Source organism: Rhinolophus ferrumequinum, chromosome 12 (genome assembly GCF_004115265.2).
Source record: "Rhinolophus ferrumequinum isolate MPI-CBG mRhiFer1 chromosome 12, mRhiFer1_v1.p, whole genome shotgun sequence".
NCBI classification, from domain to species: Eukaryota; Metazoa; Chordata; class Mammalia; order Chiroptera; family Rhinolophidae; genus Rhinolophus; species Rhinolophus ferrumequinum.
In genome coordinates, this window is record NC_046295.1 from 68,537,835 (window position 1) to 68,543,834 (window position 6,000).

A 6,000-nucleotide genomic window follows, 5' to 3' on the forward strand; every position below is an offset into this window, starting at 1 on the left:
CTGTTTGTATCGGTTCTTCCTCCCTCTTACTAACTAGCATCAACCTGCAGAATCAAACCAGAAACCGAAACGGGCAGAGAGCCTCAGTGTCTCCCAGGGCTAGTTCCTTTCTCCAAACGCCAGCCCAAAGCTGTGTAGTCTCTGCTTGAAGGGTTCCTCCCATGTGGATCCTACCATCCCTCAGGGGTCAGCATGCAGGGTTGTTGGACAGCTCCCGGGGACACACCGTCCTGTGGGCTTGAACTCTACCCGCTTAGTATCTGCAGCTTTAAACATTCCTTAGAACCAGGCAGGCGAAAACACCTTCATCATTCCCTGTTGACATTTGAAGGACTTTTGTGGACTGGTTTTCTGAGGCTAAACTCCCTGCTTTTAACAACCCTCTGACCAGTCTCCTGGTCCCTCCTTCCAGAGGTTTTTCTCTTTTGGTATTCATTTTTGTCATTGCAGAACTGGCTAAGTTAGCATCTCAGACTGTGTCTTTCTCTTCCGTGCAGGCCAATCAGCTCCCTGCAAAGAGCCTTCCTTTGGGACAGATCTTCAGGACACTGCCAGATCGCCTCACGCAGGTGTTTTGAAGACATATTGCTGGATGGTATTTCCTTCTTCACGTGCCCGTCCCCAAATACAGAGCACACACCTCACCTGCGTGATTTATGTGACAAGGCAAGTTCTTAAGACATTCTGACAAGGAAGGGGTGTGCTATTTTCTGTCTTTCTCCCCCTTCCGCTGAATCGAGGCTGGCAGTACACAGCCCAGCTCGGCCACCATGAAGCACAGGAAGAAGGAAGTCACTGCCCTACCTGCGGACATGAAAGCGAAATCCACAAGCAAACTCCAGGGCTGCCTGGGGGCAGATGAGGACGGAGCGATGTGCAGGTTCACCTCAGAAGCCCTGCACTGGCAGTTGCTCCTGTTCAAGCTCTTTCTTTTCAATCAGTCCTTCCCAACACCCGCATGTCACCGGCAAAGGAAAGAAGCCAGTAAGAAGCGAGAGGAGCTCGCCAGAGTGACGGCATGGTTCAGGGCACTTCAAGTTCCCGTGATCTTTACATCCAAGGATTATTTTAGGGCTTAGCTACCCACTCATATCACAGCACAAAGAACCGGAGCGCTGGGAGATCCATGACTTACGCAAGGTCCCTCTGGCCCCGAGCTGAGATTCCAGATCCTAAGCAACTTGACGTTCCTGAGCCGTCTGGAGCATTCAACCTGTCTTCCAGGGCATCGTTCAAGCCCTAGCTCTGGTTTTATCCTATCCGGGAAGGACGCCTCGCCTTCTCCCAGTCTGTAGCGATGTCTTCCCTCCTTGATGTCACTGACTGTGTCATCTCCATCACTCGTTAGCACCATTCAATGCAGTGCCCTCTGACATTCCACGAGTCATGGAACTTGGAGCTGGTAGGGTCACTGGAGGTCATTTAATTCATGCCGCACGTTCCAACTCTCACACTTCAGCTCACCCAGGTAGCTGAAGTTCCTTTAGGGAAATGTTCTTGTTGTGTTGATGAATTGTTATCTTTCTCTCCAGCACCCAGCGCCATGCCCTGCGTACACGTATAACCAGCCCCTCGATGTATATGTGGCTCAGGATGGCTATTTAGCAATTACCAAGAATGTAGGTATACAGTAGACTCAGGTTCCCGTTCTGCCAAGTCTGCCATTTATTCACAGTCTGACCTTGGATTAGGTACCTGGCCTCCCTACGAATGTTTCCTAACCTGTAAAATGGCAATAACAGCAGTGCCCACTAGATATATGTTATATGAATTAACAATAAAAGACAAAAGGAAAGCTCTTAGCACCACATTAAGGGTTCAATAACTATCTGCTATTCCTTGATCACTTTCAGGGAAATTCACTTTGTCAATGCCATTGACTTATAATCAGATTCTAAAGAAGAACCCCAGACAAAGAATCCTGGGGAATCTTTCACCTCTGAGGGAAACCTCCAACTACATAAAGCAGACTGGAACATGATGGGAAAAGTAGAAATATGAAGAGAGAAAAAGACCGGAAGAAAAGTCATTTAAGTCTGGGCATGACCAATAATACAGCCAATAACTCAAATAACAGAGGCAGAATGGAGGGAGACAGGGCCAGGTATGTAGGTGACTCTTGTAAAAGAGGATGGTAGGCAGTGTGGGAAAAACTACCTTGAGTTCCCCCAGTTGGAGTCAGTAAAATGGGGATTCTACCTTTTATTTGTCCAATCACCCCCTTTAATGCCAGGTTATATTTCACCACCACCAACTCTGGGCCCACAACCCACAGCAGGGCCTGAGGGCTTTGGCAGACACCATCACCCCCTAGCGGTGGCTCACACACCCCACTGTTGGCAGAATTTGGCATGTACTGACGTTGCACGCCCAGATGTGGCACATGCCATCCCCAAAACCTTCGGACAGGCGAATTAGTAATGAAAGACTCGCCCAACCCACCAGACACAAACACTCAGCTTTTAAACAAAGGCTGTTTAAAAGGTCTGGGGATGGGATGACGGGATGGGGAAAGATAGGGCCATAAATGGCACCCCCAACAGGCAGCAGCCCCCATTCCCAGCCAGCCTGGCGCTCCTGCAGCTCACTGTGCACTCCGTGTTTACATGCAAACAGTAGAAGACCAACACAAATAAAAAGCCCACGTCTCCCTACACAGCTCCTGCTATACGAGGCCATCTGGTGACTACCTCGCTAGCCAAATCCCTGGGGGGCGGGCGCCTGGAGCTGCCAGTCCAGGGCGCTGCAGGGAGGCGAAGGAGGCGGAGAAATCAATTCCTACATGCTTCCAAAAGGTCTCAGAGCTGCCAAGGAGAAGAGCACCCAGCCACTCCACAGCAGGCAGTCTCCAGTGGCCAGGCTCAGCCGACTTGCATCAGAGAAGGCAGAAGTTTCCAAAAGGAGGGTGCCAGGAGACTCTAGAGCTAACTCGTGGGTCCTGCCGGGGGTAATCGAGACTTCCAGCTCCTCACTTAGCTCCGCACTCAGCTTGCCCAGCGCGCTCCCCGACACCCATTCCCTCTTGAAAGCCAAAGTTTAAAAAGGCAGAGATTGCCAGCTCTAGGAATTGGGGACGACTCCTATAGCTGGCTGGACCGGGTCCCATACATAGTTGGGGAATTGGAATGCCCTGGGGCCCTGGCTTCCAAGAAACACTATACCCCCAAACATCCCCTGCCCCCCCTTATTTGACCAGTCATTTAAGGGGATTCCCACTCCTGACCTCTCAGGGGACTCTGGAGTAGAGATGGGGAATGGAGGAGGAAGGTTGGAATTGGAAGTGGGGTAGAGGGATACCCTCAGTGTTTCCCAAAGGACCCTGCCCTTGGGGGAGGCTGCAGGAGTTAGCCCTGAGTCCAAGGTTAGCTCTTCACCGGAAGGAACCCCATCTCCACCGTCATCCCCTTCGGTAGAAATGGGCAGCCCCACAGGTGCACCTGCGTGTCCTGCATGTGTGTATGCTCAAGTGTGTGTGTCGCACTGCCAGATGCGCTGCTGCGGGAAGTCCCCTGGAAAACCTGCAAGGCGCTCTCCTGCCTTGCCTCCAGGAAAGCTCAGCGTGCTCCAGTTACAGCCAGCTGGGGAGAGCCCAAGGGCCAGACACCAGAGGGCCTGGCACGTGCTCAAATCTCCCCAGGCAGCCAGCATGAAAAGGAAGGGGCGGGGGGGGGGGGGGTCACAAAAAATACATTAAAAAATATTATGGCTCCCAGGAGAGAGGAGTCTGGTCCATTGATTAGTCTTTGGGGCTTCTCGGAGGAACAAAGAGTTAACCTAAGAGGTTCAAGCCCGGATTCTGAAGGCGCTGACCGCGAAGGCTCATCACCCCCGAGATGGCGGAGCTGAACTGTATCCAAGAAGTCAAGGATGAGGAAGAAGAGCTGGGGAGTCTCCCAGCAGCGAGCCCCCGTGCCTCCCAGGCGCTGTTGTTGACCAGACTCTGACAACCAATCGCGCCCCGCGCCCCCAAGAGGGGAGGAGAGAGCCAGCGATCAGCGAGCGCGGGAGAGCTAGGGGGAACAACATTTTTGTACACGCTCTCCGAGATAATTAAGCTATCAATTACCCGGGTGGCAAATCAGTTGCGCTTCCCACGGTTCCTCGCAAGGGCCCACTCCTCCGGGATTCTTGCTGGGAACCAGCAGGCAGCAAGCTGCTGGCGAACTTTCTGATGAACTTTTCCATTTGCGCCCCCACCCCCGGCCTCACCACCACGCTATCCTTCCCCCTTCCATTTTCTAGCTTTTAAGTTATTATTATTAGCCAGTGACTAAGATTCGAGGACAAACCTGCTGGCCGCTGGGGATGGAAGGGGTGGGGGTGTAGAAAGGCGAATGCGACAGCGGGGGTGGGCGGGAGAAGAATTCTGAAAGTGGAGACCTTGGGCACAGAATGCCAGTCCTCAAAAAATCACTCAACCCTCCCCTGCCCCACTTCACAGATGGCCAAAACTGAGGCCCAGAAAGGGGAAGAGACTCGGCCAAGGTCACCCAACCCTTTCGGAAGCCGAGTTTATGCGGACGGGGTGATTCTACACGGAGCTTCTCCGCTCTGATTCTCGAGAAAATCTCTCCGGAAGAGCAGAGCCAGTAACTCCGACGTTAGGGCGAAGGGGCGGTAAGCGCGGCGGCAGTGACCGTGCCGGGAGGAGCAATCGGCGGCCGGCTCCGCACCCGGCTTCGGGCGGCGGACATACCCGGCCCTTAGTTCGAACACACTCAGAGATCTGGGGTCTCCGGCGACGAGGACAGACAGTGGCAGAGATCAACGTGTGGACTAAGCGACTGAGGGACAGGTCCCCACTGCAGAAGGGCTGGCACGCCCCCGGGCTCCCGCCACGCGCTTCCGGGACCTCCTAACCCATAGTCCTTTCCAACCACCTGTACGCCCTCGGGGCCCCTCAGCTGCCCTCTCCACACACACACCGCTGGGGGCAGCCCGGGGCGGGGCTCCCCAGGGCGCCCCCACCCGTCAGACTTCACTTAGGGGTTCACTGTGCCTTGGGGTCTCGCGTGTGCCGGCGCCCAGACTTACCCAGAGTGAAGAAGGGCAGCTCGGTGTTGTCCAGGTCGTCCTGTACCGCGATGCGCCCCGGCAGCTCGTTACGCACAAAGAGCAGGAGGCGCGACTCGGCTGTGGCGCCCGCGGAGCTGGCGGAGCCCGGGGACGCGGCGGCTGCGGCTCCAGCCCCGGTCCCAGTCCCGGCCCCGGTTCGGGCGCCGCTCCAGCCGATGTCGCTCTCCCGCAGGGCGGGCAGTGTGGACACCGTGACGGTCTTGAGCCGGCAGGGGCTGTCGGGCTCCCGCGAGGCGGCGGCGGTGGCGCCGGCCAGCAGCGGCGGCGGCGGCAGCAGGAGCAGGAACAGCAGCAGCGGCGGCGGCGGCGCCGGGTGGAAGCCGAGCCTCCGCGGCCCCCCGAGCCCCGAGCTGGGGCCGGGGCTGCGCCGGGCGCCGGCGGCGGCCATGGCGGGAGGGGCTGCGGTGCTGCGGGCCGCGGCCGCGGCGGCGAAGGAGGAGGAAGCGGCTGCGAACGCCGAAGCGAACCAGGACGCCGGCGCTAAGGAGCCGTGGGAGCCGCTCGCCAGCAGCCCCCAGCGCCCGGCTCCGCCTCCCGTTCGGCCCCGGACCGCCCCCCCGCGCCGCCTTCCCGGGCTCGCCGCCCGGCCCTCCTCTGGCTCCCCCCGCAGACCCCGAGCGTTTCGGAGGCTCCGCCCGGCCTCGTGCAAATCCCAGTCGCCCCCTCGCCTTTCCCAGGATCCCCCAATGCCGCTCTCACAGTGTTCTTTAGCCACACCACCCCTGTCCAAATTCCTAAAACGTAGGGACCCCCCTCAGGCTTCCCCTAATTTCCCCGGGCTCAACCCGGCTGGCTCACCTTCACCCACCCCTGGCTCAACCCAGAAGCTGCACCTGGGGGCGCCTTAGCCCAGCGTCGCTCCAGGCCCCGCCTTCTTGGGGGTAGAGGGCTCTTCTGGGTGGCCAAGACTTAACTTTGTCTCCC

At 57.1% G+C, this 6,000-nt stretch overlaps 1 protein-coding gene across 5 annotated transcripts in view; it reads right to left on the reverse strand.

The window, feature by feature from the left end:
• The window catches only part of ASTN2 (astrotactin 2), an 836,425-nt gene extending 830,961 nt beyond the window's left edge, over nt 1-5,464 (reverse strand). For 3 of the 5 annotated variants that reach the window (XM_033122811.1, XM_033122810.1, XM_033122808.1), the window contains exon 1: nt 5,035-5,464. In XM_033122811.1, the coding sequence (XP_032978702.1) occupies nt 5,035-5,464 (430 nt within the window). The remainder of the gene's footprint in view (nt 1-5,034) is intronic. The other 2 variants (XM_033122813.1, XM_033122812.1) reach the window with 1 other exon arrangement.
• Between the last annotated feature and the right edge of the window lie 536 nt (nt 5,465-6,000).